The 17,814-nt window shown below is 50.0% G+C and overlaps 1 protein-coding gene across 4 annotated transcripts in view; it reads left to right on the top strand.

Moving 5' to 3' along the window:
* LOC119957135 (GEM interacting protein) overlaps positions 1–17,814 on the top strand; it is a 101,669-nt gene that overhangs the window by 49,355 nt on the left and 34,500 nt on the right. For 3 of the 4 annotated variants that reach the window (XM_038784882.1, XM_038784883.1, XM_038784884.1), the window contains exons 5-6: positions 4,143–4,268; positions 13,479–13,543. In XM_038784882.1, the coding sequence (XP_038640810.1) occupies positions 4,143–4,268; positions 13,479–13,543 (191 nt within the window). Of the gene's footprint in view, positions 1–2,727; positions 2,762–4,142; positions 4,269–13,478; positions 13,544–17,814 lie in introns of those variants that run through there. The other variant, XM_038784885.1, reaches the window with a different exon arrangement.

Here is a 17,814-nt window from a genome sequence, read left to right as displayed (position 1 = left end):
CTGGGAGTGTTTGATGGGGACAGTGTAGAGGGAGCTTTACTCTGTATCTAACCCTGTGCTGTACCTGTCCTGGGAATGTTTGATCGGTTAGGCTAGAGGAAGCGATACCATATCTATTATCAGAGGCCCGGAAGCACACAGGAGTGTGCCCAGCTCTGTGGGTGACTGGCTGGTTGGAATACCCAGTCAATGTATTGGCACAGTAAGCAGTCTTACAACACCAGGTTAAAGTCCAACATGTTTGTTTCGAACACGAGCTTTCGGAGCACTGCTCCTTCCTCATTCACCTGAGGAAGGAGCAGTGCTCCGAAAGCTAGTGTTTAAAACGAACCTGTTGGACTTTAACCTGGTGTTGTAAGACTTCTTACTGTGCTCACCCCAGTCCAACGCCGGCATCTCCACATCAATGTATTGGCAGCCACAGTCCACCCACATCCGTGGAGCCAGGGAGGTGTCAGAGATTTCTAAATCCAGGAGGTGGGTCTGGCACCGGGATGACTGTGGTTTCCCTCAGCAGCCGGAAACAATGAAGAACAAGTCGTTTTTGTGAACCATGAGCAGCGGAGAACCGGGAGACAGTGTCACATTGTCGCGTTGTGTCAGTGAACAAACATTTAATAACACCTTTGAATCACCCGTCAAATAGTTATGTTGGTGATACACAGAGACTTCTTTTGTGCTAAGTCCGACACAAGAACGGGCCTCTTAGGAGAGTTCCTGACTCTGAACTCGACTGTCTGGCTCTCCCGCATTTTTACTGAATGCTTCCAGGTATAGGGAGGGGTTAGTGTAGCAGTATCTGCAGTTAATCAGCGCAGGCCAACCTCAGCCTGGAGCCTGTGTGTGTGGCCTCAGTACAAACAGGCACTATTCCCTTTAGAATCTGGACTGCTGTATGATAGTGCAAACCCACTCTTGACATGGGGTCAACACCTTCAGAGGAGCCAACTGTCTCTGCTATATGTGAATGACCCGAATTTGGGTATAATAGGACAATGTTTCAAGTTTGTCATTGGCACAAAACGGGGGGAACTTTAACAGTGACTGACAAGAGGGACTTCAAACAATATTTAGTTGGTTGCAAAGCACCGTGAGACGTCCTGTGTTCGTGAAAAATGCTGTATCAATGCAAATCCTTCCCCCCCCCCCTCCAAAAGAACAAAGTTGATGAGACGGGCCAACGTGTGGCGAATACAGTTTGACGCGGGGGGCCGGGAGCGATTCACCTTGGTGGAAAGAATGAGCAGATCTGTCCGAAACGGAATGGGACAATCTCAAAGGGTGTGCAGAAACAAGAGAGGCCAGTAGTGGGGTGTGGGGGGTGGGGGAATTCACTGGCACCAATCACCGAAGGTGGCAGGGCACGTTGAGTTCGGTGAAATGATTGGGTTAATCTGTGGCTGTTTGGGGTTCAGTGTGGAAAAAGTGGGCAGCTGGCGGCACGGTGGCGCAGTGGTTAGCACTGCTGTCTCACGGCGCCAAGGTCCCAGGTTCGATGCTGGCCCCGGGTCACTGTCCGTGTGGAGTTTGCACATTCTCCCCGTGTCTGCGTGGGTCTCAATCCCAAAACCCAGTGATGTGCAGGGCAGGTGAACTGGCCATGCTAAACTGTCCCTTAATTGGAAGTAAAATGAATGGGGAATTCTAAATTGAAATAAAAGTGGGCAGCACGGTAGCACAGTGGTCAGCACTGTTGCTTCACAGTGCCAGGGTCCCAGGTTCGATTCCCGGCTCGGGTCACTGTCTGTGTGGAGTCTGCACCTTCTCCCCCGTGTCTGCGTGGGTTTCCTCCGGACGCTCCGGTTTCCTCCCACAAGTCGCGAAAGACGTGCTTGTTAAGGTGAATTGGACATTCTGAATTCTCCCTCGGTGTACCCGAACAGGCGCCGGAGTGTGGCGACGAGGGGATTTTCACAGTTACTCCATTGCAGCGTTAATGTCAGCCTACTTGTCACACCAATAAAGATTATTATTATTACTTTGACCTCCAAGTGAGAGGTCAGAGTGGCTGCGAAATCGCGGGAAGCTTAAGACTGTTGATGGGTCAAGAGGTTCAAAAGTCAGGTTAGGTGGGGTTGGAAGATGGAGTCGGGGGGGGGGGGGGGGGGGCTAGAGGGGGCCTAGATAAGCAGCTCTGTATAGCCTCCTTCTGCACTGCCGCGATTCTATGACAAGCCCCAGCAGGGAAATCGCTAAAACCGATTAGACAGGTACAAACAATGTAGGTCTTTTATCAGCAGGGGCTGGAATGCAGAGGTTTACGACAGCCTCGCACAGCCCGGCCGGGACCCTCCTTTGGAGTAGTCGGGCACTGCACTTTAGCGAGGATATATTGGCATCGGAGGGGCTCGGCCACGGGTTAATAGAGCTGCCAACTCGGCCCGAAGCTATTCAGGGAGAGTGTTTCCTTAACACGGTGACATTGCCCAATATCAAAGCTGTCGATGTATTGTGCAAGGAGTGCCCTGAATCTAGATTTCATTCACCAGTGTTTATGTTTTAGTGTCAAGTGTCAGGAACAATGCACAAAAAGGGGAAGCGCTCCTGGTCACATTCCATTCACGGTCTGTTCAGCGCTGGGTAGATGAGCCCAGTGAGACCAGTCAGTGAAACATGCGGAGCTTCAGCTCCACCCTCCAGCTGTATGGCTGCTGCCATTAATCCACCAGTGTCAGTACACTGCATGTTTCACAGCCACTGCAACTGCTCCTGGGTGGGAAAAGTCAGGCAATGACGTTCTTGAGCTCAGTATGCATGTGTGGTAAGTTAAAGCCCTCGCAGTTTTCATCTGTTTTTTTTTTCTAATTCACTGGTGGGATGTGAGCTTCACTGGCCAGGCCAGTATTTATTGCCCATCGCTAATTGCCCGAGAGAAGGTGGTAGTGAGCTGCCTTGGTGAACCGCTGCAGTTTAGTTGTTTAGATGGCGAGTGTGTGATGCACATTTAGCCACGGTTCAACCCCAAGTGCATCTTGGGACCTGGCCCCCTCGCCTTTCCCCAGAGCGACATCGCAGGATCAATCATGATTGGGTAATCCCGGGACAATGAGGACACGGCAGCACGGTAGCGCGAGTGGCTCGCACTGTGGCTTCACAGCGCCAGGGTCCCAGGTTCGATTCCCCGCTGGGTCGCTGTCTGCGCGGAGTCTGCACGTTCTCCCTGTGTCTGCGTGGGTTTCCTCCCACAGTCCAAAGATGTGAAGGTTAGGTGGATTAGAAAACATTGAACACAGAAAAATACAGCACAGAACAGGCCCTTCGGCCCACGATGTTGTGCCGAACCTTTGTCCTAGATTAATCATAGATTATCATAGAATTTACAGTGCAGAAGGAGGCCACTCGGCCCATCAAGTCTGCACCGGCTCTTGGAAAGAGCACCCTACCCAAGGTCAACACCTCCACCCTATCCCCATAACCCAGTAACCCCACCCAACACTAAGGGCAATTTTGGACACGAAGGTCAATTTAGCACGGCCAATCCACCTAACCTGCACATCTTTGGACTGGGGGAGGAAACTGGAGCACCCGATGGAAACCCACGCACACACGGGGAGGATGTGCAGACTCCGCACAGACAGTGACCCAAGCGGGGAATCGAACCTGGGACCCTGGAGCTGTGAAGCAATTGTGCTATCCACAATGCTACCGTGTTGCCAATGATTGCCATAATAAATTGCCCTTAGTGAACAAAATGGTTAGGAGGGGCTATTGGGTTACGGGGATAGGGTGGAAATGAGGGCTTAAGTGGGTCGGTGCAGACTCGATGGGCCGAATGGCCTCCTTCTGCACTGTATGTTCTATGACATGGAGAGAGAGCACAGCTGGAATGCTGTGTCCCGTTTTGGACTCCACACTTCCTTTCTGTCTTTCGCGCTCTATCTCTCCTAGTTTCTTTCTCACACACTGCCTCGGCCAGTTTTGATGTCTCTCGCTGTGTTACGCAGAAAGCTTGCTGGTTAATCCTTCCATCTGTCTGGCAGTCATCCCAGTGTTGCTGCTTAGTGCTGTTAATCCCCCAAAGGCCTCTCCCAAGGTCAGACTCAGCGAGGTGCCTGTAGCTGTCAGTGGGGCCCCGCGTGAAGCGCGCCGTGTGTTGTCTATCCAAGCCTCATGGTCCCGTGTCTCTTCTCTCCCCCCTGCAGAGGACGATGCTGACAAAATGCTGGCCAAGTGTGAGAGCGGTGTGGAGTCAGCCCTGCTCTACGCCAAACTCTGGGCCAAGTACACAAAGGACCTGCTGTCGTGGATGGAGAGGCGGATCTCTGCGGGTGAGTGGTGTGATGGCAAAGGCAGTTAGCCACGGTCGGGGAGTGGGACACCCATGGTGTCTGATTGTTGGGAATGCTGGGGTGGAGGTGGTGACGTGTTTACTCTCTGGGACAGTCTCACAGGTGGGGCTGAGTGACGGGGTGAAAATTGAGTCGGTCTATCGATCAATAACATTGGGGACAGTACTATTGAAAGGGCAGCACGGTAGCATTGTGGATAGCATAATTGCTTCACAGCTCCAGGGTCCTAGGTTCGATTCCGGCTTGGGTCACTGTCTGTGCGGAGTCTGCACGTTCTCCCCGTGTCTGCGTGGGTTTCCTCCGGGTGCTCCGGTTTCCTCCCACAGTCCAAAGATGTGCAGGTTAGGTGGATTGGCCATGATAAAATTGCCTTTAGTGTCCAAAATTGTCCTTGGTGTTAGGTGGGGTTATTGGGTTATGGGGATGGGGTGGAGGTGTTGACCTTGGGTAGGGTGCTCTTTCCAAGAGCCGTTGCAGACTCAATGGGCCGAATGGCCTCCTTCTGCACTGTAAATTCTATTCTATGGAGTGCAGACCGTCAGCGTAGAATACTGGAGTACAGTTCCACATAGAATTTACAGTGCAGAAGGAGGCCATTCGGCCCATCGAGTTTTCACCAGTCCTTGGAAAGTACACCCTACCCAAGCCCACACCTCCGCCCTATCCCTACACTTCCACCCTATCCCTGTAACCCCACCTAACCTTTTTTGGAGACTAAGGGCAATTGATCATGGCCTGCACACCTTTGGACTGTGGGAGGAAACCGGAGCACCCGGAGGAAACCCACGCACACACAGGGAGAACGTGCAGACTCCACACAGACAGTGACCCAAGCCGGGAATCAAACCTGGGAACCTGGAGCTCTGAAGCAACTGTGCTAACCACATTGCTACTGTGCTCCTGTCGAGTACAGACCTGTCAGTGTATAACACTGGGGACAGTATTGTTGTACAATCTGTATGTGTATAACACTGTGTACAGACCTGTCAGTGTATAACACTGGGTACAGTATTGTTGAGTACAGACCTGTCAGTGTATAACACTGGGTACAGGGGCAGCACGGTGGCGCAGTGGGTTAGCACTGGGGACTCACGGCGCCAAGGTCCCAGGTTCGAATCCCGGTTCTGGGTCACTGTCCGTGCGGAATTTGCACATTCTCCCCGTGTCTGCGTGGGCCTCAATCCCAAAACCCAAAGATGTGCAGGCTAGGTGGATTGGCCAGGCTAAATTGCCCCTTAATTGGAAAAGATGAATTGGGTATTCTAAATTTATTTTAAAAAATAATACTGGGTACAGTACTGTTGAGGACAGGCCTGTCAGTGTATAACACTGGGTACAATATAGTACTGTTCTTTTTTATTTTTATTTTTAGAGTACCCAATTAATTTTTCCAATTAAGGGGCAATTTAGCGAGGCCAAAGCTAGCTTTGCACATCCACCGAGCTTGCACATTTTTTGTTGGGTTGTGGGGGTGAAACCCACGCAAACACGGGGAGAATGTGCAAACTCCACACGGACAGTGACACAGAGCCGGGATCGAACCTGGGACCTCGGCGCCGTGAGGCCACAGGGCTAACCCACTGAGCCACCGTGCTGCCCGTGGGTACAGTACTGTTGAGGACAGACCTGTCGGTGTATAACATTGCAACAGGTCTGCAACGGTTTGGGTGTCAGTCAAATTGACTGGGCCGCCCATAGCGAACCCGGTCTGAAAAACTGACCTAAACACTGAGTCTGTCTCTGTCTGCACATTGTGTCCTTGTTTCATTGTAGGGAAGTCTTTCATTATTTTGTAAGTGCGTGTTTAATATTCCACTCAGTGTGTTTGATGGCCTCTTGGCCTTTCTTAGATTCATGACAGCTCTAAATTAACGTAGCTGTTTTTGCAGTGTCACTCAAAGGCCGGATTATTTGATCTCTGTGATGGGGATACGCAGACGAGAAGCGCGGGACCATTTTGCCTGTTGCAGCTTTTGCCATGGGAGGGGATAGACAGACGTGACCGCAGGTCCAATGTCAGAACTTCAACTATTTCTAATTGATATGGTTCGGTAACTCAATGGAAAGAAGTGAAAATTGCAGAAGGCACCAAACTGGGTAGGGCTGTCGAATCTGAGGAGGCAACTCAATAATTGTACACGCCCACGTTCTCTATACACCGCACACATTCTCTATACACCGCACACATTCTCTATACACCCGCACACATTCTCTAAACACCACACACATTCTCTATACACCGCACACATTCTCTATACACCGCACACATTCCCTATACACCGCACACATTCTCTATACACCGCACACATTCTCTATACACCGCACACATTCTCTAAACACCACACACATTCTCTATACACCGCACACATTCTCTATACACCGCACACATTCTCTTTTTTTTTTATAAATTTAGATTAGCCAATTATTTTTTCCAATTAAGGGGCAATTTAGCGTGGCCAGTCCACCTACTCTGCACATTTTTGGGTTGTGGGGGCGAAACCCACGCAGACACGGGGAGAACGTGCAAACTCCACACGGACAGTGACCCAGAGCCGGGATCGAACCTGGGACCTCAGCGCCGTGAGGCGGTTGTGCTAACCACTAGGCCACCGTGCTGCCCTACCACACACATTCTCTATACACCGCACCCATTCCCTATACACCGCACCCATTCCCTATACACCGCACACATTCTCTATACACCGCACACATTCTCTATACACCGCACACATTCTCTATACACCGCACCCATTCCCTATACACCGCACCCATTCCCTATACACCGCACACATTCTCTATACACCGCACCCATTCCCGATACACCGCACACATTCTCTATACACCGCACACATTCTCTATACACCGCACCCATTCCCTATACACCGCACACATTCCCTATACACCGCACACATTCCCTATACACCGCACACATTCTCTATACATCGCACACATTCTCTATACACCGCACACATTCTCTATACACCTCACACATTCTCTATACATCGCACACATTCTCTATACACCGCACACATTCTCTATACACCGCACACATTCTCTATACACCGCACACATTCCCTATACACCGCACACATTCTCTATACACCGCACACATTCTCTATACACCGCACACATTCTCTATACACCGTACACATTCTCTATACACTGCACACATTCTCTATACACCGCACACATTCTCTATACACTGCACACATTCTCTATACACCGTACACATTCTCTATACACCGCACACATTCTCTATACACCGCACACATTCTCTATACACCGCACACATTCCCTATACACCGCACACATTCTCTATACACCACACACATTCTCTATACACCACACACATTCTCTATACACCGTACACATTCTCTATACACTGCACACATTCCCTATACACCACACACATTCTCTATACACCGCACACATTCTCTATACACCGCACACATTCTCTATGCACCGCACACATTCTCTATGCACCGCACACATTCTCTATACACCGCACACATTCTCTATACATCGCACACATTCCCTATACACCGCACACATTCTCTATACACCGCACACATTCCCTATACACCGCACACATTCTCTATACACCGCACACATTCTCTATACACCGCACACATTCTCTATACACCGCACACATTCTCTATACACCGCACACATTCTCTATACACCGCACACATTCTCTATACATCGCACACATTCCCTATACACCGCACACATTCTCTATACACCGCACACATTCCCTATACACCGCACACATTCTCTATACACCGCACACATTCTCTATACATCGCACACATTCCCTATACACCGCACACATTCTCTATACATCGCACACATTCTCTATACACCGCACACATTCTCTATACACCGCACACATTCTCTATACACTGCACACATTCTCTATACACCGCACACATTCTCTATACACTGCACACATTCTCTATACACCGCACACATTCTCTATACACCGCACACATTCTCTATACATCGCACACATTCCCTATACACCGCACACATTCTCTATACATCGCACACATTCTCTATACACCGCACACATTCTCTATACACTGCACACATTCTCTATACACCGCACACATTCTCTATACACCGCACACATTCTCTATACACCGCACACATTCTCTATACACCGTACACATTCTCTATACACTGCACACATTCTCTATACACCGCACACATTCTCTATACACTGCACACATTCTCTATACACCGTACACATTCTCTATACACCGCACACATTCTCTATACACCGCACACATTCTCTATACACCGCACACATTCCCTATACACCGCACACATTCTCTATACACCGCACACATTCTCTATACACCGCACACATTCTCTATACACCGCACACATTCCCTATACACCGCACACATTCTCTATACACCGCACCCATTCTCTATACACCGCACACATTCCCTATACACCGCACACATTCTCTATACACCGCACACATTCTCTATACACCGCACACATTCTCTATACACCGCACACATTCTCTATACACCGCACACATTCTCTATACACCGCACACATTCCCTATACACCGCACACATTCTCTATACAGCGCACACATTCTCTATACACCGCACACATTCTCTATACACCGCACACATTCCCTATACACCGCACACATTCTCTATACACCGCACACATTCCCTATACACCGCACACATTCTCTATACAGCGCACACATTCTCTATACACCGCACACATTCTCTATACACCGTACACATTCTCTATACACCGCACACATTCTCTATACACCGCACACATTCCCTATACACCGCACACATTCCCTATACACCACACACATTCCCTATAGACCGCAGCATTTGTAAAGGATACAGTAACCTAGGCAACACTGGGGGGGGGGGGGGGGGGGCTGGTAACCACTATTCCCAGAGAGGTAAAGCCCGAGGGGGACAACTTGAGTAGAACGTTAGGAAAGTGGGGGAAGGCCTCGCTCTGTGCCTACCCAGCGGCCTAGCCACCAAATGTGTCTGAGAAGGGGCTAAGCCTATCCACCACGCCACTAATAGCAGCAACTGAAATGTCCAGCTTAGACAAAAACGTAAATATATCAGCCTCATTTAGCTTGATCTCATGTTGTTTCTCTCCACTGTGTAACCCAAAAACCCTAGGGTCCTGTCTGATTGCCTCTGCCCGGCGTTCCATTGCAAACAGTAACGGGCACCCAATCTCGTCCCTCATTGGAGGCAACCAAGACTTATAACCGCCGGTTCACATTGCCTTGTAGAAAGCACCTGTATCCACTTAACATACTCCTCCCTGAACCCAAACCTCCGCAGCGTATAAAGTAAATAATTCCACTCCACCCAGTCCAAGACTTTCTCTGCATCCTAAGAGATCACTAACCCATCCCAATGTCTGTGTTTGACAGACCTTGGGCAGCACGGTAGCATTGTGGTTAGCACAATTGCTTCACAGCTCCAGGGTCCCAGGTTCGATTCCCGGCTTGGGTCACTGTCTGTGCGGAGTCTGCACATCCTCCCCGTGTGTGCGTGGGTTTCCTCCGGGTGCCCTGGTTTCCTCCCACAGTCCAAAGATGTGCAGGCTAGGTGGATTGGCCATGCTAAATTGCCCTTAGTGTCCAAAATTGCCCTTAGTGTTGGGTGGGGTTACTGGGTTATGGGGATAGGGTGGAGGTGTGGACCTTGGGTAGGGTGCTCTTTCCAAGAGCCAGTGCAGACTCGATGGGCCGAATGGCCTCCTTCTGCACTATAAATTCTATGATCTATGATCTAGACCTGAAGATCATTCAACAGTCTCCTGACATTGTTACAGGAATTCCTGTCTGAACCCAATCTGATCACCCGGAATGATCAGTGCTGGACCCCTTCACGACAACAACTTCAAATCGAGATTCAGGAGCGAAATCTGATGCGCATCCTTCAGAATTCTTTCCTGCCTTCAGAATTAAGGACACATTTGCTTCTCGGAGTGTCTGCGGCAGCAGACTGGCTTCTCATGAGTGACGTTACGCGCCAATCAGCGGCTCCATGAGCAAGTTTTCAATTCCCGCCCTGGGGCCTGGGCAGATTGAAGCTCTTTCAAAGCAAGAGCCACTTTCACCAAGGTGGCAGCTTGGTTAGCGCTGCTGCCTCTCGGCGCCAGGGATCCGGGTTCGATTCCGACCTCGGGTGGCTGTCTGTGCGGAGTCTGCACGTTCTCCCCGTCTCTGCGTGGCTTTCCTCCGGGTGCTCCGGTTTCCTCCCACAGTCCAAAGGTGTGCAGGACTGGCCGCGCTAAATTGCTTCACGGTGTCCAAAGACGTGGAGGTTAACTGGGGTTACGGGAATAGGGCGGGGGAGTGGGGCTAGGTAGGGTGCCCTTCTGAAGGGTTAGTGCAGACTCGATGGGCCGAATCTGCACTGTAGGGATTTTGTGGATTCCTCTTTGGGAAACAGGACCATTCAGCACCAGCCTGTGGGCTGGAGAAATGCACAATCACTGACAGTACGTTTCTGCATTTAACGGCACGGGTGCAGACGACAGTAATTACTGACAGTTCCCGTGCAGTAATGACAGCAAATACCGACAGTTTCACCATTGCTGCGGCAGCAACATTTGGGCCTTTATGGCGCGTATGTCTTTACGAATAGCGGATTCCCAAGGTAGGTTTGAGCTTCCAGTTTACTTCTTTGGTTTTTTTTAGTGGCCTATCCCTACCCTCATTCAGCACTCGCTGCTTCCCATGGATTCCCTTTTTACTACGCACGAGTAGAGCTCTGGCGCCCCCGAGACCTTCCATGTCCATTGGGTGCCGCAGCGGCTGGGGAGTCTTATTGACCCCATCAGTCACATTGTGGTTTGATGTTTTAAGTCTCATTTGTGACTCGCTTTTTGTTTAAGGCAGTTCCCCTTTAAGGGACTGCCCCTTTAATTTGTCCCTCGGCCTATTTGATTTAGTTTACTTGGCTTTTTAGGTTGATCAAAATAGTTGGTGGGGGGAATCAGCTTGAAGAATCATCAGGATGGGCATCTCCTGGGCTTCTTCGAACCGACTGAGGAGGTCAAGTAGAAGGGGTCAACCTTCTGAAACCCACAATCCCTTGCCTGACCAGGCTGCCAGATTTCCCACGCCCAGGCAACCCGGCTCACAGCTCATTTAAAGTTGCAGTCCCGTCTCCTTGGAGAGGGTTGGCGGCTTGGCGGCTTTCCTGCCGCAGCTAAAGCTGGAAGTGGGCCAGTTTGGGTCAGGACACTTTGTGGGCTGGATTCTCCGATCTGGAGACGATGGCTGGGATTCTCCGACCCTGCGCCGGGTTGGTGAATCCCGGGGGGGGGGGGGGGGGTCGTGAATCCCGCCGTGACGCCGGCTTCCCTATTCGCCGGCGCCGTTTTCTGGGCGTCCACGGGATTCCCGCCTCACCGGTCGGGGACCGTTGACAGCAGCCCAACCCCCCCCCCCCCCGGCGATTCTCCGGGCCTCGATGGGCTGAGTGGCCGGCGGGTTTGGCCGACTCCCGCCGGCGTGGATTCCTCATCTCCCACAGGGCGGGACCTGGAAGGTAAGTGTGCCTGGGCCATCCTGGAGGGAGGGCAGGGGGGATCCGACCCAAGGGGGGGGTGTCCCCACGGTGCCCTGGCCCGCGATTGGGGCCTACCGATCAGCGGGCGGGCTGGTTCCTTGGGGGCCTACTTTACTCAGCGCCGGGTCCCTATACGGTTCCGCCATATTGCCCGAGGTCCGGCGCGGAGAAGGGAATCCCCACCTATGCGCGGAAATACGGCGGCGATTCCGCGCATGCGTGAACTCGTGCAGGCCGTTGGCCGCTGGCTGGAGCCGCGGGAACCACTCCGGTGGCAATCTAGCCCCCTCACTTTCGGGGGCCGTTGACGCCGGAGTGGTTGGCGCCAGAGTGGTTGGCGCCAGTTTTCACGCCGGGCATGGGGACGTAGCCCCGTTATTGAAGAATCCCGCCCCATGTCCCCACGCCGGCCTGGGAACGGTGAAAACTGGCGCAATACGGCCACCGATTCTCCGTTTTGCTGGGGTCCAGCAGGAAGGCAGCGTAGAGCACCCGCCTCTAGCAGCCGATACGGCCTGGAGAATTGCCGGGCTGCGACCAGGTCGGAGGTAAAAGCTGATGGCTTCTGCCCCCTGTGGCTCAATCATTCGGTGAATATTCCTGATGCTTTTAAAGGGAAGCTGGGTAAGTAGGCGAGGGAGGAAGTCTTCACACTTTCCTGGGATTTGGGAGGGGGGGGGTCTGGCTGGGCCACCATTTGTTGCGCTGAGCTAATTACCCTGGAACTGTGTGGAACATTCCAGAGGGGCTGTTAAGGGTCAACCCCATGGGCTGTGGGCCTGGAGTCACATGTAGGCCAGACCGGGTAAGGACGGCAGATTTCCTTCCCTGAAGGACATTAGTGACACAAATGGGGTTTTACAGAACAAAATGACAGATTTGTTGTCATCATTACTGAGACTGGCTTTATATTGATTGAAAAGCGGGGTTACTCAAAACTGAGGGAATTGAAGCTTAATCTCGGGAGCACTGCTCAGGAGCTCAAAACCCTGGAGAAAAATCATTGGGGGTTAAAGAAAAAATAGTGCGTCTTTTTCATTTTCCTCCCAAAGATGTGCAGGTTGGGTGGATTGGCCATGCTCAAATTCCCCCTTCGTGTCCAAACGTATGCGGGTGAGGTGGGGTCGTGGGGCTAGGTAGGGGGAAGTGGGAGTGGGTAGAGTGCTCTTTCAGAGGGTCGGTGCACACTCGATGGGCCGAATGGCCTCCTTCTGTACTGTCGGAGTTCTATGTAATTTCTGAATTTAAATTCTGCCAGCTGCCAGGCTTCTGGATTACGAGTCCAGTGATATCACCACCACCTCCCCACATAAGGAATATAAGGATTTGTGGTAAGGCTGGAGGAGGTACATGTGGGCCGAAACATGGCATTGACTAGTTGGTCCAATTTAATGCAATGGTGGTGGGTCCATCACTGTGACTTATTACATTGTTTCTCTGGCTCTTCACACACTGTTGACTCACAGTTAGAAAACCACCTTCCCTCTTCTATGTACTTCTGACTCCATTCTCTCCTCAGACTAAAGCTTTAGCACGGAAATGGGTGCAAATGTCACCCCGTGGCGTGATTCTCCTGACCATGCCCTTACTTTTGCAGAGATTGAATTCTCGAAGAACATGGTGAGGATGGCCGAAGCGACCAAGAGTTCGATCAGCCAAGAGGTAAGACGTTCCGACATTCGTCCCTCGTTCAATTGCAGCAAGAACAAAGGGACTGGCCTTTGGTCTGAATTGCTGTTTTGTGGGGCCTTGCGATGCGGTTAAATGCCAGGTCAACCCAACTTCAAATCTGGATTCATTGGACAACCTCGGACTGCTTTTGGCACGAGGCCCGGCCCAGGATTTTCCTTGCGTCTGTCCTGATCAAATCTGAATTTAGATTTGAGTTTGAGGGCTAGTGTTTGAGACCCAGTGTAGGATCCGATGACCCACCATGCTGTCCCTCCCCCCTTCCCAAAACTGCTTAATAACAGATCCCCTCCCCTAGCAGCAGAGATGTGGAGGAACAGATTGGGAAACAGATTTTGGAAAGGTGCAGAAGTCACAGGGTAGTAGTCATGGGTGACTTCAACTTCCCAAACATTGAGTGGAAACTCTTTAGATCAAATAGTTTGGATGGGGTAGTGTTTGTGCAGTGTGTCCTGGAAGCTTTTCCAACACAGTATGTAGATTGTCCGACCAGAGGGGAGGCCATATTGGATTTGGTACTTGGTAATGAACCAGGGCAGGTGATAGATTTGTTAGTGGGGGAGCATTTTGGAGGTAGTGACCACAAATCTGTGACTTTCACTTTAGTAATGGAGAGGGATAGGTGCGTGCAACAGGGCAAGGTTTACAATTGGGGAAGGGTAAATACAATGCTGTCAGACAAGAATTGAAGTGCATAAGTTGGGAACATAGGCTGTCAGGGAAGGACACAAGTGAAATGTGGAACTTCTTCAAGGAACAGATACTACGTGTCCTTGGTATGTATGTCCCTGTCAGGCAGGGAAGAGATGGTCGAGTGAGGGAACCACGGTTGACAAGAGAGGTTGAATGTCTTGTTAAGAGGAAGAAGGAGACTTATGTAAGGCTGAGGAAACAAGGTTCAGACAGGGCGCTGGAGGGATACAAGATAGCCAGGAGGCAACTGAAGAAAGGGATTAGGAGAGCTAAGAGAGGGCATAAAAAATCTTTGGTGGGTAGGATCAAGGAAAACCCCAAGGCCTTTTACACATATGTGAGAAATATGAGAATGACTAGAGCGAGGGTAGGTCCGATCAAGGACAGTAGCGGGAGATTGTGTATTGAGTCTAAAGAGATAGGAGAGGTCTTGAACAAGTACTTTTCTTCGGTATTTACAAACGAGAGGGGCCATATTGTTGGAGAAGACAGTGTGAAACAGACTGGTAAGCTCGAGGAGATACTTGTCAGGAAGGAAGAAGTGTTGGGCGTTTTGAAAAACTTGAGGATAGACAAGTCCCCCGGGCCTGACGGGATATATCCAAGGATTCTATGGGAAGCAAGATATGAAATTGCAGAGCCGTTGGCAATGATCTTTTCGTCCTCACTGTCATCAGGGGTGGTACCAGGGGATTGGAGAGTGGCGAATGTTGTGCCCCTGTTCAAAAAAGGGAATAGGGATAACCCTGGGAATTACAGGCCAGTTAGTCTTACTTTGGTGCTAGGCAAAGTAATGGAAAGGGTACTGAGGGATAGGATTTCTGAGCATCTGGAAAGGCATTGCTTGATTAGGGATAGTCAGCACGGATTTGTGAGGGGTAGGTCTTGCCTTACAAGTCTTATTGACTTCTTTGAGGAGGTGACCAAGCATGTGGATGAAGGTAAAGCAGTGGATGTAGTGTACTTTTACATTTTAGTACGGCATTTGTTAAGGTTCCCCATGCTCGGCTTATACAAAAAGTAAGGAGGCACGGGATAGTGGGAAATTTGGCTAGTTGGATAACGAACTGGCTAACCAATAGAAGTCAGAGAGTGGTGGTGGATGGCAAATATTCAGCCTGGAGCCCAGTTATCAGTGGCGTACCACAGGGATCAGTTCTGGGTCCTCTGCTGTTTGTGATTTTCATTAATGACTTGGATGAGGGAGTTGAAGGGTGGGTCAGTAAATTTGCAGATGATACGAAGATTGGTGGAGTTGTGGATAGTGAGGAGGGCTGTTGTCGGCTGCAAAGAGACATAGATAGGATGCAGAGCTGGGCTGAGAAGTGGCAGATGGAGTTTAACCCTGGCAAGTGTGAGGTTGTCCATTTTGGAAGGACAAATATGAATGCGGAATACAGGGTTCTTGGCAATGTAGGGGAGCAGAGAGATCTTGGGGTCTATGTTCATAGATCTTTGAAAGTTGCCACTCAAGTGGATAGAGCTGTGAAGAAGGCCTATGGTTTGCTAGCGTTCATTAGCAGAGGGATTGAATTTAAGAGCCGTGAGGTGATGATGCAGCTGTACAAAACCTTGGTCAGGCCACATTTGGAGTACTGTGTGCAGTTCTGGTCACTTCATTTTAGGAAGGATGTGGAAGCTTTGGAAAAGGTGCAAAGGAGATTTACCAGGATGTTGCCTGGAATGGAGAGTAGGAATTAGGAGGAAAGGTTGAGGGGCGACTTGATAGAGGTTTATAAGATGATCAGGGGAATAGATAGAGTAGACAGTCAGAGACTTTTTCCCCGGGTGGAACAAACCATTACAAGGGGACATAAATTTAAGGTAAATGGTGGAAGATATGGGGGGATGTCAGAGATAGATTATTTACCCAGAGAGTAGTGGGGGCATGGAATTCACTGCCTATGGAAGTAGTTGAGTCGGAAACGTTAGGGACCTTCAAGCGGCTATTGGATGGGTACATGGATTATGGTAGAATAATGGAGTGTAGATTAATTTGTTCTTAAGGGCAGCATGGTAGCATTGTGGATAGCACAATTGCTTCACAGCTCCAGGGTCCCAGGTTCAATTTCGGCTTGGGTCACTGTCTGTGTGGAGTCTGCACATCTTCCCTGTGTGTACGTGGGTTTCCTCCGGGTACTCCGGTTTCCTCCCACAGTCCAAAGATGTGCAGGTTATAAGAACATAAGAACTAGGAGCAGGAGTCGGCCATCTGGCCCCTCGAGCCTGCTCCGCCATTCAATGAGATCATGGCTGATCTTTTGTGGACACAGCTCCACTTTCCGGCCCGAACACCATAACCCTTAATCCCTTTATTCTTCAAAAAACTATCTATCTTTACCTTAAAAACATTTAATGAAGGAGCCTCAACTGCTTCACTGGGCAAGGAATTCCATAGATTCACAACCCTTTGGGTAAAGAAGTTCCTCCTAAACTCAGTCCTAAATCTACTTCCCCTTATTTTGAGGCTATGTCCCCTCGTTCTGCTTTCACCCGCCAGTGGAAACAACCTGCCCGCATCTATCCTATCTATTCCCTTCATAATTTTAAATGCTTCTATAAGATCCCCCCTCATCCTTCTAAATTCCAACGAGTACAGTCCCAGTCTACTCAACCTCTCCTCGTAATCCAACCCCTTCAGCTCTGGGATTGACCTAGTGAATCTCCTCTGCACACCCTCCAGTGCCAGTATGTCCTTTCTCAAGTAAGGAGACCAAAACTGAACACAATACTCCAGGTGTGGCCTCACTAACACCTTATTCAATTGCAACATATCCTCCCTAGTCTTAAACTCCATCCCTCTAGCAATGAAGAACAAAATTCCATTTGCCTTCTTAATCATCTGTTGCACCTGTAAACCAACTTTCTGTGACTCATGCACTAGCACACCCAAGTCTCTCTGAACAGCGGCATGCTTTAATATTTTATCGTTTAAATAATAATCCCGTTTGCTGTTATTCCTACCAAAATGGATAACCTCACATTTGTCAACATTGTATTCCATCTGCCAGACCCTAGCCCATTCACTTAACCTATCCAAATCCCTCTGCAGACTTCCGGTATCCTCTGCACTTTTTGCTTTACCACTCATCTTAGTGTCGTCCGCAAACTTGGACACATTGCCCTTGGTCCCCAACTCCAAATCATCTATGTAAATTGTGAACAATTGTGGGCCCAACACGGATCCCTGAGGGACACCACTAGCTACTGATTGCCAACCAGAGAAACACCCATTAATCCCCACTCTTTGCTTTCTATTAATTAACCAATCCTCTAATCATGCTACTACTTTACCCTTAATGCCATGCATCTTTATCTTATGCAGGTTGGGTGGATTGGCCATGATAAATTGCCCTTAGTGTCCAAAATTCTATGATCTATGATTAACCTAGGACAAAGGTTCGGCACAACATCGTGGGCCGAAGGGCCTGTTGTGTGCTGTATTTCTCTATGTTCTTCCCACATCAGTCTATCTGTCTTTAATTCTTATCATAGAACCCCGAGAGTACAGAGGCGATGCAGCCCATCGGGTCAGCTTTGAAAGACCACCC

Source organism: Scyliorhinus canicula, chromosome 25, assembly GCF_902713615.1.
Source record: "Scyliorhinus canicula chromosome 25, sScyCan1.1, whole genome shotgun sequence".
Lineage (NCBI taxonomy): Eukaryota > Metazoa > Chordata > Chondrichthyes > Carcharhiniformes > Scyliorhinidae > Scyliorhinus > Scyliorhinus canicula.
The sequence above is the reverse complement of the archived record's forward strand: the minus strand, read 5'-3'. Positions and strand labels throughout refer to the sequence as shown.